We start from the raw sequence: 17,918 nt of genomic DNA, 5'->3' as shown, positions 1-17,918 counted from the left end.
AAGACATCATCAAACATGTTTTTGAGTAGTGCTAAGAATGTTGGTGGGGAATGGATATGTGGCGACCTTCACGCGGTCATTCCTGTAAGTACTTGGGTCTTGAAACTCGACGAAACCAACAGCCACATGCTAGTTTAGCTTTATTCACAATAAAAAAGAGATTGTTTTTATAATAACTTGTCTACTTTTTCTATGTGATATAAGTTGCTTGCTGGTTGTTGTGGTGCGAACGATCAAGGGCTCGATTGAGTGCTAATGTACGTTGGCTGATGGGTAGAAAGCTTTTGAAATGGGGTGTCGCGTTGCTGCGTCTCGAAGTTGGATCGTGATAAGAGGTGTAAGCTAAAGGAGATAATAGCGTCTCAAGATCTAGACGTTTGATTGGAACAATAAAGAGAGTACAATGTTGAAACATACGTGCTGTGTTGCCATGGAGCTCTAGTCGTGTTCGAATTGCGCGTGTTGCTGTCGTTGCCTTGGCATCAAGAGCGTTACCATTGACCTTGGAAACAGCTTTGTGATTGTAGTTTGTTCGACTCACTTGTCTTTGTATCGTTATCGTTATAGCTTGTGAGTTGCAATATGGATTAGTTTTACCTTGTAGTGTTGTACCTTTTCTGTTGCTGTAGATGCCCACCCGTTGCATTGGTTACCTGCATGCGTGCCGCATCCCACACGGCATAAACGTACTCTTACTACCCATTCATTGGTTCAATAAGCAACTCTAATCATCTGCTGTCGACCCAGCCGAGCAACGTTGTCTATTAAATACCCCGTCTTTATGTTTTACATATGCTGCCAGTGTGATACTATATGTAAAGTGGTCTTTGTTCATTGTCAATTAGATAGAGCCGAAGATGAAGAGGGGCGTGTTTGTGTAACACAGCCTATCATGCAGAAGTGGAAGGGCTAATGGATGATACTTTATACTATCGAACATCATGATGATCAACGAAGCTTACAATGAACCAAGCATTATGTGATAGGCATTATGTTGGATATCATCACTCTAAAACTTATTATGTATCTTTGAAATGTATAAGCGTTCGGGGGTTACACGGCCTTTCGGCTATCAGCATGTACACTTGCAAGTTTATGTAGTGAATGAACAATGTTGTGACAAAAGAACAAAGGCAACTTGGTACGATGATACAAATGATCAATCTAGCTTCCCCACATTTAAAACTCTATTTCTCCTTTCAATCCAAAAGCCAACGAGTGATCCTCATCATGCACATATGATCTGATAGTACCGTGAGGGATCCAATTCTCATTCAATGAAATACTCGAAGAATAGTATATAGCAATGCGGATGTTTATCAAGTAAATATCATGAACAGTATTGCAAATTGACTAAGACACAGGCGAATCACACAGAGGATAATTGTGTCATTGTATTCTTGGTTGCTGCCGCCATAATGATCCTTCATCCATGATCGCAAAGTTGCTGTTGTATGCCTTGACTTGAGAATTCCAATATCATTCATGGCTGCAAAACGCCTCTCGTCAAAGACATAAAACCTTTCGTCAATTCCAACCAATCCATCATCATCATCCTCAGCCGTATCCACGTAGCATGGTCCATTCTTGCTGTAGACTTGCAAAGTAACCAAAGCAACATTCCAATATTCCCCATCGTTGCACTTGAATGCATCCATCCATCCATAACCATTGCCAATCCAATATGTTGATTGAAAAGAGACATGCGATCGCTGCTAAAATGCTTGCTTCTCCATTGTTGGTCAAACACTTGCTTGCTCATCTTCCATCGTAGCTCAACCAGCTGAAGATTGCGTGTAATACGATGTATCGATAGTTGATATGGCATCATCCATAGGAACCCCTATGTATTAAAGCACGTTGTTACGCGTAAATAAAGCTGCTTCGATACAATGGCTATCTGCTGTCCACTTAGAAAAAGGCTGCAAATAGCTTGAGACAATGGAGTAAAGACCTCGTAAATGGCAAACGCTGTTACGTTTGATTGTGGTAGAGGATTGTACAAGAGAAGGTGAAGTGACAAGAAATGAGGGTGTTGTAGTGGGGTGCACACGCCATTCACTTGCCAACCAGTCAAGGCAATCGGATCAAGGCAATCGTAGGATCGACATGATGGGTTGAAGCAGGACAATCGTTCGGGGGTGCTAGTTGTGCTTGAATGGGCCAACGGTTGTGAATGAGAGGAAGAGGCAAGATGCTAGGAGTGGACGAGGTGGAGATTAAATTGGTCGGACACCTCTTGTATAAATGCATGAACACTGTACATCAAACTTTGATATTGAGATTGCCCCTCTCGCACCTCAAACTTTCACACAATGTGCTCTGCGACATGCTGATCAACGTTGTGTTAAAAAAGGTCCCATGTTCATTTGAAAATATTGAATGGGAGAGTGCAATGTGGGATTTACTATGGAGGTCGGAAAGCAGGACAGCGCCGGATTCATGATTTATCGAAATAGTATGTATTATCCTTGGATTCCCCATTCGAACTTGTAACTTTGTCAGAAGGTTCGCTGGAACATGCTGATTAACTTCATTCATTTAAAAACCACATGCTTCATTGTGAAGATTTAAAATGCGGGGGCGGTCCAAATGGTGATGACGCGAACAAAAGAGCGGACGGCCCGCCGCCCCGAAGTTGCCCACCTCCAACTTGAAAATTGGTCAGAAGGGTGCTCTCGAGCATGCTGATCAACTTTTTCTAATAAAAACTTCACGCTTCATTTGAAAATTTGGAATGGGAGCTTCCAAAAGTTCGAAAGACGGAGACATTCGCAGGGTCTGCGATTCATTAATTTTCATGTTTGCTGTTCCAGCGTAGCTCAGTCAAATCGGCTCGGATCAAGAAACTTGAATGATGGAAATGCTCGGCTGGAACAGGAGAATCGTTCACATGCAGTGGATTAGGAAACAATGGCAAATGGGAGGAATGGGCTGCTAGCTGGTAGTTTATGAACGAGTAAAAATCAAAATTGGTTGAGTTTACTTTCATTGCTCTCAACATTATTCCAGGGCAGAGTATCTTTACAGATGTAGTACATATCCTTTTGCAAAGATGGATGGCAAACAGTGGTGGGTTCCTGTAAAGTATGAGATTGTACATAGTGTGATTTCGTAAACGTGTAAGAAGCTTATGATTACAAGATCATTGTGCTTACATAGGTAATGTTAAGCCATTCAACGAGGGGTCTAAAGTTCAATTCATGAGCCAAGTGATCAAGCCAAGACGCTAGTCTAGCACATTAATGATCCATTGGCTTTTGAAAGTGTCCAACAAAGAAAAAGATATGGATGAAATGATTGATCATGCTGAAAGGCACGGTCAGAGCCAATGAGATTGGTTTCGGTGGTTCGTGTCTCAATGCTTTGCATTACACGTCTTTCCCAATTCGCTTGAAGACATGTGACTCATCATTGAATCCTTCACTTTCCAAGGTATTGTATATAACAAGAAGTGTAGCTATATGCAAAGTGTCATCATTGTTTATTGTGCAACAAGCTGATCTCCGGATTTAGTGACATCAAAACATCCTTTCTGTGAAAACAACTACTTTTTCTTCTACGATGGATAACAGCTCTGAAAAATGTCGATATTGCTCATCGCAGCCAGCAAGTTCAAGTAGCAATGTGTGGATCCGCTGCGATGCCTGCCATGAATGGTACCACGCCCAGTGTGTTGGCCTAGATTCCAAAGAGTGCGACCGAATCGAGCAGTATCATTGCCCTCAATGTATAAGACGCCATGGACCATCGACGTGTAAGAGAACTTTGTTGTAGCCATTCGCTGCCGTCCTATTCACGATCGCATATAATAGACAAGCCCAGCGTGCGCAAGTCCCAACGAGAACGCGCTCGATTGAACTATGCCGATCTCAACAATGGCAAAACAGCAGACCAGGCGATATGGAAGAGGATATTGAATGCACAGACGTTCGCCAAAGACCCATTCAAACGATACCAAGGATCCCAAGTTACGTTGGAGTTATTACGAGAGACGGGCATGCGAGAGCCGTTTATCATTGAATCACCGGAGGGCCTTGATATGAAAATGCCTTCACAATCAATAACCGTTAATGACATTGCTGATGCCATTGGTAAGTAGTAAAGACGTGTTTTCTCTCCTCTCACTACTTATTCATCATCTCTTTCTTTACAGGACATGATCATCCGGTGGAGGTTATGGGTAAGCAATCCATTGTACCTGCCAATGACCCCTTATTTATTGGTTCACAGATGTCGCCACACAATCCGAGGTGCCTAACTGGACAATGGGACAATGGGCAAGCTACTACAATGATCAAGAGAAGGATCGGACCCGCAATGTTATCAGCCTTGAGATTAGCGATACCAAACTTGCCGAAAGCATTGTACGACCAAGAATTGTCAGGTAACAGTGACATTGCAACGGCTGGCATCGATGATAGCAAACGCCTAATGTGGACACCAGGGAATTAGATTGGATTGATCAAGTTTGGCCGAGTAGCCTCAAACCACATGAATACCCCAAAGTGCAACTTTATTGTCTCATGGGCATCAAGGATTCCTATACAGATTTGTAAGTAACAACCCTTTTTACTTCCTAGCGGCGCTGAAAGCGTACTGATCCATTGTTTTCTATTATAGTCATGTTGATTTTGGTGGAAGCTCTGTAAGTGACATTTGGTTGTTCTCCCATTCTACCCTCCCTCGCGCTAATCACTCGTATCATGTAGGTATTCTACCATGTCGTTAAGGGATCCAAAGTGTTTTACTTTATTGAACCGACGACAACCAACCTTCGAAAGTACCAGAAATGGAGCTCTTCTCCTGATCAAAGCATGACGTTCTTTGCGGATGAAGTCAAGAAGTGTTACGCCGTGCATATCAAACAAGGAAATACAATGTAAGGAACACCACACACATTGAACAAGAACGTTGAGAGACTGATCGGATGATGTACATTGATAGGATTATCCCCACAGGATGGATTCATGCTGTTTACACACCCGAAGATTCTCTTGTCATTGGTGGGAATTTCCTTCATGCAATGAACATTGGTGCACAGCTCCGAGTTTCTGATGTTGAAGATGCAACAAAGGTCCCAGCAAAGTTTCGATTCCCCTACTACAAGCGAATGAATTGGTATGCTGCACGCTATTATCATGATTTATTACAAGGTACGTTCACGAAGGATATGCATATTTATTGCACCCATTGAGACTTTTCTTTTCAGTAGATCAGGGAACAAAAAGCGTGTTATCGAAGTTCGAGCTAGAGGGCCTTATCTCCTTGGCACAATGGTTAAAGAAGGACATACAAAGTGGAGCGCGAAAAGACATTCCCCATGACATCCATGATCCATCCACATTACTGTCACAGCTCATCAACATGGTTGAAAATGAAATGGAGAAGCAACAGATACCAAAGCGAAAAAGACGCGACTCAACGGACTCCCTTGGAAATGTGACCGATGATCAAGTTAAACAAGAAGGTGATGATGATGGCTTGGTACGTGAAAAGGTGGAGACGGGATCATCGGCGAAACGGCGGAAATCGATAGGCAAAGACCAAGTTGAAACATCTTAAAAGAGTGTAGTGATACGTACTTGTAAATTTAGGATCAATAAAGCCTCAATAGCTAATGTTATTCGCTTGAAGCTACATAACTATGTCTCAATGATTCCCAATTGTGAAACACATTGCGTCTTCCTAATAAGGAATGCCTAAACGATATAAAGTGACAACCGATCCATATGCAATCTTATGGACAATCGACATGAATGAGTGAGTTATTGTAACAAATTCTTTAATGCAAGCAATGGAGGATCGTTGTACTTTTACTTGATGAGGTAGTTGTATCCCTGAAAAGAAAAAAGTGGTGCTAAACAGAGTTCTATGTATTATGCACAGCAACAAGTTTGAACTCCGTGATCACTTTACTCGACCCCAGCACAGCAAGGACTACCCTCAGCTTCCTTTACTTCTCCAACATTGCCAATGGACGGCCATTCGATCGCGACCAACACACTCTTGATGCCCAACATACCGGCTCTGTTCTTTGAGTACCCGGCATCACTGGATTTCCTTCGTTCGACTTTTGAGCAACATGGCAGTCTTCATGCGTTTATTGCAATGAAGGGGTTTCGCAGACTTATGATAATATACGACGAGACGTTATGCGCCGTGAACGCGTTGGAATCCCTTGATAAAAAGACCTTGCTATGGAATCCTCCTTCTACCACATCAAACACCATTCAACTCTATATCAAAGATGCTGATGAACACGTGGATATTCCTGGCATCGATGGCATGCAAATACGACTTTATTATGGACAAGTAAGTTTGGATCGTCTATGTGCACGTTGTTGTTGTTGTTGTTACTCATGGGAATCGAATAGCACAATCCAATCAATGTTGATCCTGCATTATCACAATTACAAGTACCAGAAAACAAAAAGAACTTTCTCATTTCACCACCTGGTTCACCATGCGAAAACTGGCAACAAACCGAGGAATCGCCACCCAATACAGCTGTGCTAGCTTCTGATCTTACACATGCCATTGCAGAGTTATCAGACGATGATTTGGATGATTTGGATGACTTTCAACTTGATCAACATTCAGCATCATCGCATGATACACGCCCATCCTCCACACTCAAGATCATCACGGCATCCAACAATGGCCATGAAAATGAAAATGTACCCATGATTACTGTTCAAGATTGCGATGATGATCAGCCATCTCCTCCACCATCAGAGAAGAAACCACGTGCTGATTTTCCCAAGGCTCGTGTGGTTCCTACACCTCGTCCCCCTATATTGAGCATTCAATAGCTAGCATCTTCTTACATATTGGCCAAGCTAGATGTCATCATTAGTCGATAGATTACATTAAAGCATGTCCTTTTCAAATCAATCACGATAAAAATGGAGCTCTAGATGTTGACAGTGTATAAATAGGATGGGTGGCATGACGAATGTAATTGCTAACAGCAATCATGATGACCCACCTCATTCTTTAAATCGAATCAAGTCTTTGCCCAATTCATATGTATATATAGCTCCAATCTCTCGAATAGATAAAACTAGGTTTGCTAGTTGTGTTGGGTAGTACTTTATTAAAAAGCAGGTTTGGATCGTTAACCATCTCGACTACAAGTTTGGCGCCTTGCACGTGTATCTTTACGGACCAGTCGAAGCAACCTCGCTAGTAGTGCCTTCACTGCCACCGAAAACTAGCTCATCACCACCACCAGTAGCTGCATTGGTGGCTACTCGAGGATCATCTTCTCTATTATATGCACGAGAAGACGTTGCTTGGTCCTCAGCTAGTTTGTACAATGCGTCGTGTGGTGACCCTTCAAGCAAAGCAGCCAAAGAATTCTGTCCCCGAAGCCCTACATCCTCGCCTATGCTCTTCGCCATTTCTCGTAATTCCTCTTCCGTTGGCTCTCGTGATCTTACATGCTCAGCTCCTTCAAACAATGTCTCCGGGTCGCTTGCAGTAATCATATTAGCTTCCGTATCCGTAAGAGGCAAAGCATTCGACGTTTGCATGTGGATAGCCATAACCAAAACGGTCATGAACGATGCGGTAAAGTAATGCATGATGGGTTTGAAAAAGATGAAGGATAATATGCAGCCTTAGAGAAAAAAGTGGGGTCTTTTATATATGTAGCTTGTAGACATGATGTCGTCGGTCCATGATGACGATTTTAGTTAAAGCTTATGCATGGTATCTTTTTCCAGCCGCTTCGCTAGTACAGTAGAGAGGGATCATGCAGCTTCCTTTTGCTCTCAACTTTCACAAGATGGCGTAAGAAGCCATACTACGCATCTCTGTTCATTGGGTACGATGAGATACCCCCTTTTTTTTATTGCATGTATGTTTTTGTATAATGTTGTATGCATGTATTGATCAGGATTGGCACCCTTGATATAAAAGGCGGGTGGTTGCGGGTGGTTGTGGTTGTGGTTGCCTGGATACATATCACATTCATTTTTTCGTCATTCGCTGTAGAGATATCGATTATCCAACACACCTACTTTTCATAGCACTAATGTGTTGAAGGATCGGAGCTGTCAAGCTTTATGCATAAATGTCATATAGCTCCTGAAGTAAGGGATGCATAAATGGGGGCAACTATGGTACAAACGCCATTGCGTGGTGGTTGTAGTGAATGCATTATCCTTTTATGCTATGTATCCTGTTTACTATTCTACTCCCTCATACGTTGATATGAGCCGATATCGGAAAGTTACATGCCTTGACGATACGATGGGCATGTGTGCATGAATACCGTATCCCTAATAGAATGGTCATCCGAAAGCATCGATGATGAGGAATGACATGGTGACGGAATCTCAAATGCATCATCATTCAAAAGAGCACCATGCTTATCATTCATTCGTTGGATGTTGCCATTGTGGTGTGATGTAAAGTGTCACAATAAAGCACGATTAACTATAGCATCGCCCGCCTCAATATCTAAAAGTTAACATGGTGCCAAATTTATTACTTCATGATGGTGTTTCTAAAGCCTATAATACGAAACAGGAGTAAAGGACGTGTTGACTACGCTTTTGTCTATCTCTCAAGAAACGCATTACTTACTACTCGAAGTCACTTGACGTAGTGATTGTGTCTGATTCTATGCGTGCAAATCAAAGCCGACGGTGCTACACCAAAGAGGGAGCGCGTTGGGAAGCAAATCCGGTAATCGATACGTATGCGACTTCCATATTTGGAGGGGTCATTGTAGTACACTCCGCTCAGACCCGTTCACTTTTCGCTGGTCTTGCAGTTACAGCTTCTTTTTTCCTTGTTTCTTTTTGTTTCAATTCACTTGTACTCGTAATGAACTTCGGCATTCTCAACTTTAAGGAAGTGAACAACAACACAACGGACGAGTCCAACAATCCACCACCCTCTCAATACCTCTTTCTCTCGCCATCGCTTCAACATTATGCCTCTGGTTTCCCAAGTAGCAGCTCCATTACCAGCAGCAGCAGTAGCAGCAACAGCAGCAACAGTAGTCAAACGGCCCATACACCTGAATTCCTAGCAGAAGATATACCACCACCATTTGATACGAGACCAGAAGAACCAGCCCCTCCTCCTCCTCGTCGCACGATTCGCAAACACAAAGAGCCTATCTTTGTCACTGAAGTTCCTCAAAATGCATACAAGAAAAAGAGAAACAGGGGCTTATCATCATCCGAAGAAGATGAAGCAGCAGCAGGAGGAGCAGATGCAACAAACAAATCCAAGATGACAGCCAAAGAGCGTCGACAATTAAGAAACAAAATCTCGGCCAGGAACTTTCGTGTGCGTCGCAAAGGTAATTACATACATTTCCTTCTATACATGCAACAAAAACCTTATTTCGTTCATGATTGTATAGAATACATTGAGCAACTCGAGTATCAGATCTCAAAGCAAGATAAAGAATTGGCACTTTTACGAGAAAGCAATGCTCGATTGGAGAAGGTCAATCAAGAATTATTACTTGAAGTGGAACGATGGCGAAGTTTATCCGATTCTCAACAGCAACAGCAACAGCAACAGCAGCAACCAGCAGCCCTTCTCGGTGGTGACAACACATCTGGTGGAGAAGCATTACCCGATTTATTCAACTTTTTCGAGTTGAACGACCTGGATTTATTTGATTTCAATGTCAATGTATCGAATGCAGTCATTCCTCATTTCGACTTTGCACGTGTATTGAATGAGAAACCTGATCCAAGGATATCGTCAGCAGAGTTGATGAGAAGCTTCCCATTACTGGCACCCACCTTGATGTCCATGATCATTGGTCAAACGATGGCTTTGGTCAGTGAGCAAGAGATCATGTCAACAGCTGTCATGGCACAGCCTACTACCAAGATCACATTTCCAGAACCACCACAAATGCTCGTAGCTTCGGAACGACATCAACGACAAGATGCAGTCCCACTTGAAAAAGAGCACATGGTGGATGAGGCTATTGAGCGTTGGCTATTGAGGAAACACTATTTGTATTATGCATTCATGCGGATGCGTGGTTATTCTCATGCTCAGCTCATTCAACGCGCGCGACAATACTTGGAATCCAGTGCCTATCGAGAACGCCGCATGGAACGCCTTCAAAGAGTTGTCAACACCATTTCGGCCTTTTGCTCCATCACCAGCACCCTCTTACAACATCCAGAGCGGGCCCCCTTAGTACCATCCATGATTCGAAACGACAAACGACTCGACTGGCATTCTAGCTTTTCACCTAAAGGTAGTTTGGAGTATAAGGAACACCCTTTGTATTTGATGGCACACGATTAAAAATAGTGCTGTTGATGTATTGCCACCTTGTCTATCATCCCTTACCCCGCGCCTTATGCATGAGCAATCAATCACACCATGAACACGCCTCACCTCTCATCATTTATCATTCTTTTCTCCTTTACGCCCACCATGAGAATACATCTCTTTGTAATCACATAAATACCCACGCCCACCATGCAGACATAATAAACACGGATGTTGTCGCCCGCCCATTTCTTTTTTTTTTTTCATCATTCAATCACTCATTGATTACTGTCACTTTTATGTAAACCCAAGTTGATGCGAGTATGTATGCCATGGTGGATGTTCTTTATTGTAAATGAACCATGGATTAATGTTTGTGATGATCTTTAGCGTTTCATCGTTACCCTACTTTTGTTGTCATTGTGATATTTGGCTCTTTTAATATGGTAAACTCCAATCATCTTGCTTAATAAAGCACATGCTCACAATCCTTTTAATGTAGCTACACCTCCTGAGGAGAAGCTGGGCTCGGTGGCACGTTATGTATCTCGCGTTAGCAAGCAATTTTGGTGGCGGCTTTACTTTCCAAGACATTAAGGAAGTGTTCAGCAGCTGGCAGCATCTATGACTTCAATTTCCAAAGGGTGTACGGCATTCCAGCTGGACACCACCATTAACCTCGTCGTCGAACTTTGACACGACAACAGCAGTGATGTTGGATAGCGACAAGATACAACATCCTACATTTCGCCAAGTTCAAGGGGATCATGAACAACGCTTACCAACGAGCATCTCCCGGAAGGTTCTCTTGACCTTGAAGAAACACTCACGAGTGACCATCACCCTGAAGGTTCCTTTGGCCTGCAAGAAACGCTTACATGTGGACATCTCCAGAACTCAAAGGAGCTGGGCAGCTCATTTACACGATTATCAGAAAGATCTGTGGCGTCCTTGCCCATCCAAGCGCCTCCTCCATTCGCCTTCCAGTGATCCTATTTTGGACTTGAGTGAGGCAAACGTTCGGTTTGGTTCCACGCAAAATGATCAACGCATTTGGTTCTATACAAGTGGATACGGCAACGTGTGGTGTATTCCTCGTTTGCTGGCTGGCAGGGAGTCCAACTTCTTGAACAAAGATGATCCTATGTACATTATGGTTATCGTTAAAGAAAACCAAGCAAGACATGTCGCTGATGATACATGTACGCAAGTGAAGTCACCTGCACTGGTATATCGGAGAAGCCACGGTACAATGTGGCATGCCATCCTCCAGAAACAATAACTCTGATATGGACTTGTTCTATACGACGCTATTTTTCAGTGCCAGAGCCACAACGACGATTGAAGTTAGCTATTTTCCTATTGGAATTCATCGACGCAGACGGAACGCTGGGGTATGTATACCATTGTATATGAAAAAACGTACCCGGCTACAGCTTACATGCCTTATTGCTTTTTCAAAGAGATTCCGCCATCCTACGATTTTTCTCCGGGACATTAAGGGAATATCATTGTCTTGTTCGCAGCCCAACAGAATCGATTGAATAACGCACTACGACGCAACCATTATATGGTACCCAAAAACTCACACGGCATCGTATTCCATAATACCGTCCCTAATGGATACTGCACCTACCAAAGGGTCACCATGCCTACTTTTTTACATGCTTGTTGGTACGCGTGGTTCTTTTTTGAGGAACATGCAGAGCTTCTACTCCAGGAGAAATGCAACGAATATCATGATCAATGCAGCCCTAAGAAGGCCAATGAAGACCAAGTTACAAGGAATACCAAACAACGTCCTTCCTTACATGTTTTTGGACCCCTCGTGGAGCTTGAGCAAGTGATCATGATCATCAAAACGACAAACGACTCAACTGGCATTCTAGCTTTTCACTCAAGAGTAGTTTTAGAGAATAAGGAACATTGTATTTGATGGCGCATGATTAAACATGTACACTTTTATTATCTTTTGGCAGCAGGTTGTTCAACATTGTCATCTTCTCTAGCTCTTTTGTGTGGGGCAAGCGCATCCAGTTCATCTTGAAGCTTGGCAATTTTCTTGTTGGACATGGATTGCATCACCTTGGATCGACCTTGTTCAAGCTCCAGTTGCTTTTGTACATTCTCCACTTGGGTTTTTGCTTCATCCATCTGCTTTTTAATCTCTTGCATTTCATTCTGTGCCTTTTCCAATTCCTCCGATGCCTTCTTCTGTAATCATTTGTGAGTACATGATATGCTCTCTATATACGTACACACGCTCTTTTTACCTTTTCAGCGATCTCTTTCTTGGCACGCTCCATAAGTGATTTATGCTTTGCCTAAAAGGACGATAAGTAAAATGTGTGGATCGAACGTAGTCGCTCAACCTACCCGTAAATCAGTCAAGTCCTTGTTCAACTTGGTATTCGAACGTTGCAATTGCTCGCTTTCTTGGGTCAACTTTTTCAACTTTTCTTCCATGGCTTGCTTTTCAGGTGCATCCGAGCTCTAGAATGGTGGTGAGCCATGGTGGTTTCCTCTTCCCTCATTGCTATCATCATTACCTTGTCTCCTTCCAATTTCTTAAGATCGGCTTGTGCACTTTCCCAACGTCTCTTAAATCCAGCAGCTGCACGTTGGTACTTGATGGCCTATTCATACGTGCGCAATCAGTACATGACCCCACGTGATCCTTTCTTTACTTACCGTTTCATCCGCATTTTTCACCTTTGCTTCTAATTCCGCTATCTTGTTGGCTGAAATCGTCTTCTCTTGCTCCATGTTCAAAATTTGGCTTTGTAACTTGGCTTGTTCATCTTTGAGCATTTGAACTTCGGTGGGATCCGCTTTCTATAATTGAAAGGTTGAGTACTTTCATTCATGCATCCCACTCATTCACTCACGTATCCATTACATACATTATACTTGTTAAGGATCTGCGAAGTGCGGATGTTCCATTCTTGTTTGGCTTTGGCAAGAAGATCCGTGGTGGCAATGGATTCATTGATTTGCTTCTCAAGCGATTGGATACGGTCTGTACATGAAAACGTCAATCATGCGTGTAACCTTGCTTTGTCATGTTTGTGTTACCTGATGCCTTCGCCAATTCCTCTTTTGCTGTGACAAGTTGCTTCTCAAGGTCATGCTTGGCACTCTCTGCTTCCGAAAGCTTCTTTTCAAGAGATGCAGGAATGACATACTGGCTCGTAGTAGCAGTAGTAGCATCCAATGTGCTTGTTGCATTCGCCATGGTAGCAGCATACTTTTCCTCAAGTTCCAAATTGGTCTTTTGTAATTGATGCACTTGAGCCTCGGTCAATTCCAACTTAGCCACCACGACTTGAAGTTGTTTTTGATGCTCCTCACTGGTAACTAAGGCTTGCTTGTATTGGGCATACAATCGATCGTTTTCTTGCACAATGCCATCCATGCTGGAACGAAGCTCCGTCACCGCCTTGTTGGACAAATCCGATAACGCCGAGCCGCCATGGTGACCGGTCTCCTTGGTGATCGTGGCAAGTAATTGATCATGAAGTTGGGTGATCTTGAGTAATTGGTGTCGGCTCGTATCAAGTCTAAAGGAGGCACGTGTAAGAATAAAAAAGAGAATCCTTCTCCTCATCAATACTTACTCGGATCTCAAGGATACTTCCATCTTGGCCCATTCTTCCTTTTCGCTTGTCCATTGCAATTCCAGTTTTCTTAAGCGACCTTCGGTCTTGAAAATGATCACGCGGGCTTCAGAAAGTGAACCATTCAAGGTGCGTACTTGGACTTGCAAACTCTCGATAGTCTTGGTATCTTTGAGGTGTGCTGCTCGTTCACGTTCATAGTCAGATTGCAATGTTTGGTATTGACGTTCAGCAAGCTCCATCTTGTTACGCAACGAAGCGAGTTCCACCTCCAAGGTCTGCTTGTCACTCTGCAAAGATTCCACTTGTGTTTTCATTTCTTCAAGCTCCTTTGTCCAGCGTTGCTCGGCCTCAAATTGGGATTGCTTCAACATTTCATTCTCCTCAATCACGGCTTCTGATTCCTTCAACTTGCTCTCTCGTTGCTGAGCATCCATCTTTGCATCATGAAGCTTGCCCCGCAAATCATCCAATAACGCATCGTAGTCGGCTTTCATCTTCACAATGCGGTCATTGATATGAATGTAACGTTGCTCATAATCATGCGTTCGTTCTCGCAACACTTGGATATCATCTTCATTGCCAGCAGAGGAGGAGGAGGGTGGTCGTGTGGTAGGCTCCATGGTCTCTTGATCTGCCATCTTTGCTCTAAGTTGCATAAGCTCGGCTTGCGTTTCCTCATACTGCAATTTCAAGCGCTTGAGTTCATTGCGTAGATTCTCAATGGTCGATTTTTCTCGTTCCATATGTACATTCGTCATGGTGCGAAGTTCTTCCTCTGCCAATCGTAGCTCCTCCTTGAGTGAACTTATCTCCCGTCTTTGACGTTCCGTTTGGGTGCGAAGACTTTCCATGTGTTCAAGTTGAGTATCATGACTATCATCCTGTTGAAGCTGAAGCTCTCTGTAAAGGGACTGGAGCTGATTGTGATTTTCTTGCAGCACTGTATAATCATTCTCTCGCTTCTGATGGAGTTGTTGGACGTATGCAAGTTGTGTGTTGATGTTGGCAAGCTCAAGATTCTTTTGTGCTGACTCCTCTTTGGCAGACAAATACTCTGCATGAATCTCTTTTAATGTCTTTTGTTGATCATTCAATTGCTGCGTCAAGACATTCACTTGCTGCTTTTGTTGTACCAACTCCAATTGGGATGAATTGAGCGCTTCCTTCAATTGCCCACATGTCTTCATCAATCCCTTCTCCCGAACTTCCGCTTGCTGACGATCTGAGGTGGCGGTAATCACCGATTGTCGATTTTGCTTCAATTCCTCCTTAAGCGTGGCTATCTCTGCCTCCATTGCGTGATTCTGCTCTTCTCTCTCACGCTCATATTCCTCAAGCTTTTCCTTGTAGTCGTGCAAAAGAGCATCAGCGTCAATATGGTTGGCATGATGTGGATCTCGTAAATGATCTTGGATCATTTGCTTATACAAATGATTGTCCTTGATGGCCTTATCGAGACTAGTCATATCGCCATCATGTTAGTCTCCTTGTGGATTTGTGATATGTATATAACAACTTACCTGGATTGTAAATTATGAGCATGTCCTTCCAATTCTGTGATCTTGCTGCTCGCTTGCTGAGTGTCATGTTGATAGTTGATGGCAAGCTGTTGATGCTCATTTTTGATGCGATCCGATTCTGTTGAAAGACGCTCGAGTTCCTTTCGAAGGCGAGTGACATCCAAAAGCAACTCCTGGTTCTTTTTGAATAATTCATCAACGTCATGGAATACTGTGCGCTCATGGGAAACGCTGGGTGTGGTTGACGTATAATCGGTGATGCTGCTGCTGTCATCGAATCCAGGAGGAAGGTATTGATTACGGCTTTGTGCATCGCGCAATAGGTACTTGAGCTGATAGGTGGCATTGCGAAGTGATATGTCGAGCGTTTCTTTTTGTTGTGCCACTTCATTGAGTTGTGATTTGAGCCATTCAACCTATTCAAGAGAATATGAATCCTCTGTTGCCATGAATAATGAGAGACGTCGTTATTACCTCTTGTGCTAAATGAGCATCTGATTCACCCGTTTGTCGAAGTTGTTCTCGTAAGGCGCTCAATTCACCTCGCAGGCGTTCATTGTTCGAGCTGACGTCGTTGTAATCTTGGCTGATTTTATCATATGCCTCCACCCATCTCTGGTTGTCGCCTTGGAGACTCTTGGTCTCAAATGACAATTTGGTGTGCTCTTTGCGTAGCTGAATCAATTCATCAAGTAGCTGCTGTTGATCTTGAGGTGAAGAGGCATCATCGCCGCTGAGTGGTAACAATCGTTTGCGACATTGAATCAACTCTGCTTTGAGGGATTGGTTCTCTTCCAAGATCGCTTTCTCTGCCGTTTGCTGCTCCTTCAATGCATCACGTGCTTTCTCAAGGTCCTTCAATTCCATCTCACGTTGTTGCTCAAGAGATCTGATGGAAGATTGAAACGTGCTCTTTGTATCCTCCACGTGCTTTTTGAGTCGATCACGTTCGTCTTGGGTCGTCTCCAATTGTCTCATCATCATTTCATTTTGCATCTGCGATTCACCCAATTGGGAAGATAGGTTGGCATGGTTGACACGCAAATCATCACGCTCTTGTTCAATCGTCGTTTTCTCTTGTAATAAACGTTGGTATTGTTGTTGCTATGATCATGGATCAGCCATCGTTTCCTTGATGTTTTCCATGCGTCCTTCATTACCTGTGTATTGACGATATCCCAGTGTTCATTCTTATAACGGTGCATCTCGGCTCGTAGCTCCTCCAATTGATTGACGAGTTGCTGCTCACGATTCTTCAAGAGTTCATTGTATGACTAAATCCCAATCTAAGGTGAGTGCCATATCCACGAGACCAGATCAAGCACCACTCACTTGTTGCTTCAACGCTTCACGCTTCATATCTTGATTCTGTAAAGACAATTCGGCAATCTCCTTTTTGAACTTTGAGTGGTAGCCATAGAGCGACTTGTTTCGATCTAAAAAAAAATGAGCTTAATTAGCATAAAGAAGGACCTTTTCACACCATGGTTCCTTTGTTACCTCTATGAGCAAGGAGCTGTTCCCTTAACGATGCGACTCTTGCAAGCAGTGACCGATTATCTCCCTGTAACTCTTCGACTTGGAGACACGCCTCGTCGTGGAGCTTCTTGGTATCTTGAGACGCATTCTTGACAGCCCGTAATTCTGATTGAGCCAACTCGAGTTCATTTTCTACCGTCATTGGCGTAAGTCTTTTTCATTGTTGTCGTTTCAAGGGATGGTTGTCACGTACTCAATCTCTCTTCGTCATTGGTTTTCTTCGCGTGGGCTGTTTGAAGAGCTTCATAGTCAGCAAGGAGTACTTCATAAGTGAGCGCTAGCAATTGAAACAGAGCATGAGAATAAAGTATAAGGGTGCATCGAGAGACACGCGTTGCTGGTTACATTTTGAAGACTCTATTGCATCAGAGAGTGTTGACATTGGAGCAGACAAAGAGATCGCACGTTGTCCGCTGCTGGCGGGTGGTGGATTAAAGTCAGCGGGGCTCATTTGACTGGAGAGCAGTACAATGAATCCAGCAGATAGGCTCACATGACCTGCCTGATGAATGAGCATTAGAGAGGACACGTCTCTTTGTTGTAGAGGGTATTCATCATCACGATGCTGCAAAAGACTTTTATTCACCCACATGTGGTAGACGTCCAAGCATACTTATACACGAGTACTACCACAACATAGCGATCCCATCATCCATTTCACCCCTTCCAGCTTTGTCTCGCATCTTTCAAGATGTTCATATCACCTTTTTGTTTCTCTCATCAGCAAGACAGTGATTATTTTTATTCATTATCATTCATGTTTTGTTGTTCAAAGCTCGTGAATCCGTTTCTCAACGTCTTGGCACTTTTATAGCTTAGCAGAAGACCACTCTTATGTCATACAAAACATTCTTGCCAGTTGGATCCCTAGAAGTAGTATCTATATCAGAAGGAATTTGAGTATGTGCCTCATGAAGTAAGATGATTAGACTTTACCTTAATAAAGGAGTCAAAGAACACATTGACAACAATGGCG

General features: G+C 43.2%; 6 protein-coding genes across 6 annotated transcripts; 3 read left to right on the top strand and 3 right to left on the bottom strand.

The window, feature by feature from the left end:
* Positions 1 to 190: 190 nt before the first annotated feature.
* Positions 191 to 646, bottom strand: O0I10_011734 (uncharacterized protein; the record flags this gene model as incomplete). Its single annotated transcript, XM_058491697.1, has 2 exons — positions 191 to 342; positions 418 to 646. 2 exons carry the CDS (start codon positions 644 to 646, stop codon positions 191 to 193), a joined length of 381 nt encoding a protein of 126 aa, XP_058337570.1.
* A 2,918-nt stretch (positions 647 to 3,564) lies between these two features.
* On the top strand, positions 3,565 to 5,565 carry O0I10_011733 (uncharacterized protein; the record flags this gene model as incomplete). The annotated part of the gene is made up of 9 exons (XM_058491696.1): positions 3,565 to 3,757; positions 3,816 to 4,094; positions 4,157 to 4,183; positions 4,234 to 4,387; positions 4,448 to 4,555; positions 4,624 to 4,648; positions 4,713 to 4,882; positions 4,948 to 5,156; positions 5,213 to 5,565. The coding sequence occupies 9 exons, from the start codon at positions 3,565 to 3,567 to the stop codon at positions 5,563 to 5,565; spliced, it is 1,518 nt and encodes a 505-aa protein (XP_058337569.1).
* Positions 5,566 to 5,976: 411 nt separating this feature from the next.
* On the top strand, positions 5,977 to 6,815 carry O0I10_011732 (uncharacterized protein; the record flags this gene model as incomplete). The annotated part of the gene is made up of 2 exons (XM_058491695.1): positions 5,977 to 6,315; positions 6,378 to 6,815. The coding sequence occupies 2 exons, from the start codon at positions 5,977 to 5,979 to the stop codon at positions 6,813 to 6,815; spliced, it is 777 nt and encodes a 258-aa protein (XP_058337568.1).
* A 348-nt stretch (positions 6,816 to 7,163) lies between these two features.
* On the bottom strand, positions 7,164 to 7,589 carry O0I10_011731 (uncharacterized protein; the record flags this gene model as incomplete). Its single annotated transcript, XM_058491694.1, has 1 exon — positions 7,164 to 7,589. The coding sequence occupies one exon, from the start codon at positions 7,587 to 7,589 to the stop codon at positions 7,164 to 7,166; it is 426 nt and encodes a 141-aa protein (XP_058337567.1).
* Positions 7,590 to 8,838: 1,249 nt separating this feature from the next.
* On the top strand, positions 8,839 to 10,296 carry O0I10_011730 (uncharacterized protein; the record flags this gene model as incomplete). Its single annotated transcript, XM_058491693.1, has 2 exons — positions 8,839 to 9,322; positions 9,386 to 10,296. The coding sequence occupies 2 exons, from the start codon at positions 8,839 to 8,841 to the stop codon at positions 10,294 to 10,296; spliced, it is 1,395 nt and encodes a 464-aa protein (XP_058337566.1).
* Positions 10,297 to 12,228: 1,932 nt separating this feature from the next.
* On the bottom strand, positions 12,229 to 17,459 carry O0I10_011729 (uncharacterized protein; the record flags this gene model as incomplete). The annotated part of the gene is made up of 15 exons (XM_058491692.1): positions 12,229 to 12,477; positions 12,537 to 12,587; positions 12,640 to 12,756; positions 12,813 to 12,899; positions 12,955 to 13,098; positions 13,167 to 13,282; positions 13,339 to 13,823; positions 13,881 to 15,341; positions 15,404 to 15,819; positions 15,878 to 16,507; positions 16,564 to 16,677; positions 16,736 to 16,839; positions 16,904 to 17,074; positions 17,136 to 17,219; positions 17,288 to 17,459. 15 exons carry the CDS (start codon positions 17,457 to 17,459, stop codon positions 12,229 to 12,231), a joined length of 4,401 nt encoding a protein of 1,466 aa, XP_058337565.1.
* Between the last annotated feature and the right edge of the window lie 459 nt (positions 17,460 to 17,918).

This window comes from Lichtheimia ornata, assembly GCF_029851405.1.
Source record: "Lichtheimia ornata isolate CBS 291.66 chromosome Unknown scaffold00098, whole genome shotgun sequence".
NCBI classification, from domain to species: domain Eukaryota; kingdom Fungi; phylum Mucoromycota; class Mucoromycetes; order Mucorales; family Lichtheimiaceae; genus Lichtheimia; species Lichtheimia ornata.
Note: the sequence above shows the minus strand (reverse complement) of the source record. Positions and strands in the feature narration are given on the sequence as shown.